This window comes from Rhagoletis zephyria, unplaced genomic scaffold (assembly GCF_001687245.7).
Source record: "Rhagoletis zephyria isolate East Lansing unplaced genomic scaffold, Rhagoletis_zephyria_1.1 Rzeph_scaffold_01558, whole genome shotgun sequence".
NCBI classification, from domain to species: Eukaryota; Metazoa; Arthropoda; class Insecta; order Diptera; family Tephritidae; genus Rhagoletis; species Rhagoletis zephyria.
In genome coordinates, this window is record NW_016158642.1 from 91146 (window position 1) to 94380 (window position 3235).

At 43.4% G+C, this 3235-nt stretch overlaps 1 protein-coding gene across 1 annotated transcript in view; it reads right to left on the reverse strand.

Moving 5' to 3' along the window:
• The window catches only part of dachs (unconventional myosin-IXb-like dachs), a 23058-nt gene that overhangs the window by 3256 nt on the left and 16567 nt on the right, over positions 1-3235 (reverse strand). Inside the window, exons 2-5 of the mRNA XM_017618109.1 lie at positions 2619-2967; positions 2250-2532; positions 1399-2049; positions 614-1321 (exon numbers count right to left, since the gene is read on the reverse strand). Of these exons, the coding sequence (XP_017473598.1) occupies positions 614-1321; positions 1399-2049; positions 2250-2532; positions 2619-2967 (1991 nt within the window). The remainder of the gene's footprint in view (positions 1-613; positions 1322-1398; positions 2050-2249; positions 2533-2618; positions 2968-3235) is intronic.

Here is a 3235-nt window from a genome sequence, read left to right on the forward strand (position 1 = left end):
ATACAAAGTGTGGAAAAAAAATAACGAAAAAATTGCCTAAAATCACTTTATATCCCAGCTAGCAGAGAAATGTAAATTTTGCCGCCAGTGCGGTCCCGTATAATTTTCCGCATCCGGAAACGAACAGCAAACGTCTACAATTTTCGTTCATTTACATATCCATCAACGTGCAAAAAAAATTGCGGGTTTTCGTACCCGGAAACGAATAGAAAACTACTATAATTATCATTGAATTTTGTACCCGGAAAAGGTTCGAAACTTTCCAAAAAGATGATTTTATTTGAAAGCAATAATTGTATTTTATTTTTTCAAGCCGAACATTTGCTACTTTTATTGGCTTCCGAAAGGTGTCGGGTTCGAAATCCGCCAGCCGCCTATTAAATTTTTTTTTAACAATGAATTGAGCAAAGAATTCAATCAGAAAAACAGCTAAAAACGTATACGTTGCTCCCGCAAACTTCAGTGGGAAAACGGAAAGGTCAAGGTATCCGAAATAATTATGAGAGAAGCACACCTCCTCGCTAGCCAGTCATCAAGCGAAAGATGACTAGTGGCTTGCTTTCTAAAATAAGTAGCTACAATATAATTACAAAATATTTGCTGCGAAACTCACCTGCCCATCGATAAATTGCACATTGCCCAACAGCAATACGGCTGCCAGCACACGCACTACATCCAAAAATGGTATACCCAAGATGCCCAAGCAAGTCTTCCATGCCTGAAAGCGTGACGCATCCTCCTGCTCATTCTGCGCAATATCACCACTATGCAGATAACGCAAATTCGCCGGCGAATAACCTTCCAAATTCAACTTAATGCGCTCCTCTCTGCTTAGGCCAGCAAGCATCTGATAGAAGATATGATAGTTCTTCTCCTTCGGCAGTGGGCGTATGACGCGCGTTTGATCCAAAAAGTAACAGTGTATCTTGGTGCGATAGAGCGCACCATCTGTCACCTGCACCTCGATAAATTGGCCAATGCGACTCGATTCCGAATTGGTGGTCGTTTTGGCGGAACCCAACGAACGTAGCACCGTAAAAGCAGCAGCTAAGTGCTTAAATGCATCGGTTTCTGGGCCGCCACCGGCAACAGCAAACAATTGACGTAGCAACAACATCGAACAGTGTGTCTTACCCGCGCCGGAGGTGCCAGATAGAATGATAGCTTGTGGATAGCCAGTCTCCGTTTGCTGACGTACAGCCTCCTGTACGATTTTGTGTAGCTGTGGAGCTAATGGCAGCGAGCGTGTTGAGGAGAGCGTAAGCGAATTTCCAACATCTCGATAGGGATTAATGGCAAGCAGTATGGGGCCGACGTTTGTCTGGTTCAGAGGAAAAGTAAATGTTATTGTGTTTAAATGAAATTCAATGGATTCAATTAAACTTGTCCGACACTTACAAAGTAGCGATTGTCGTGGAAGCGCGCCTGCAGCGTACGCATCACTGCATCCTCGGTCAGCGGGCCGGGTAGATGTATCAGATCTTCAATCTCTCTTGGCTGCTTGTGTACACCACTTCCACCGCCGCTGTTGTTGTTGTTGTTGCCACTGCTGGCGCCGCCGCCGCTGTGATGGTGACTGCCGCCACTGCCGTGTAGCGTCTGCATGCCACCCATAAACTGATTATTGGCATTACGCTGCTCAACATTTGTACTGTTATAGCCGAAAGGTGCGACAATGTTGCTAAAACCGCTGCCATGGCTGGAGCTCGGCTGTTTATGTGCAATTGGCACAAAGGGTGACAAGTTATGGCTTAGGTGATGTGCGTGTGAGCCAACAGCAGTGGAGCGCATTGGAAGCGTGTGCGCGGAATGCAGTTGTTGTTGGTCGCGCAATTGCTGTTGTTGTTGTTGTTGATGTTGTTGATGTTGCTGCTGTTGTTGCTGCTGTATGGATGACGGCAATGGGTGTGGTATGGAAGTGTTGCGTGTGGAAACGATGCCAGCGGCAGCGGCTGTTGGCAATGTGGCGGCGACGGCGGCGACGGCGGCGTTGGCAGCGGAAATTGTGGAATTATGCGGCAATGTGTGGCTGTAGCTGTGCAAATGTGACTAATGCGAAAACAAGTAATATAAAAGACAACAAGTAATTGAATGTAATTGCATAGTAATTTTTGCAAAAGCAGCGATTGGCCATTTCAANTGAAAATAAGAAATATAAAAGACAACAAGTAATTGAATGTAATTGCATAGTAATTTTTGCAAAAGCAGCGATTGGCCATTTCAACGCCGGCGATTAGGCGATTACTCACCTTTCTGCTATTGTTCGTGTGGTTGTTGTTGATGTGCGTGAATGTGTTGTTGGTGTTGTTGGCGTTATTGCATGACGTCAAGGTTGCGTTGCTGGCGTGATTGTTGTTCTTATTGTTATTGCTATTGCTATTGCCGGTATTGCATTTGTTGATGGCGTTGCTGCTGCTGCTGGTGCTGCTGTTGGTGTTGTTGTTATTGTTGTGGCTATTGCTATTGCCGCCGAGTGTGGGAATTAGTGTTGAGTGCGATAATTGTAATTGCTGTTGCTGTTGCTGTTGCAATGTGTTATTAATGCTGTTTGTTGCTGGTGTTGTTGTTGTTGTTGTTGTTGTTGTTGTGTTATTATGGCTATGATGTGGCGTGANAATGTGTTATTAATGCTGTTTGTTGCTGTTGTTGTTGTTGTTGTTGTTGTGTTATTATGGCTATGATGTGGCGTGATGGTGTGCAAATTCGGTGTGGATGCATTTAAATTGTGGCCTGTTAGCGCAGCTGAGTTGGTGGCATGGTGCTGTTGTTGTGGTTGTTGTTGGTTTTGATGTGAACTGCCCACGGATGACACATTGCAATTGCTGTTATTGTTGTTACTATTGCTACTATTGTTGTTATTGTGTTGTCCCTGACCAACATGCAGCCGATTCCGTAGCGTGACTAACTCAGTGCTAAGGCTCTTGAGGCGCTGTTGCAAGTGCACAGCTTCATTGGACGAGGATGCGTCTGGAAAAAAATAATGGAAAATTTAATAATGATTCATAGGCAATACTTGTTTTCTTTGGACATGCAAAAATCTATGAAATTTTTAAAATTTGTTTACTTTTTGTTGGAGTGGTTAACGCAACAAAATCTTAATGACGAATTTAAACCTCCTAGATTATGTTTAAAGTCTTAGCGCCGTTTTCTAATTGTGGTTTTAAAATTTACTTGCTCTTTAAACACATATTTTCAGAATTAAATTTGTGTTTAAAGGACAGATAAATTTCAAAAA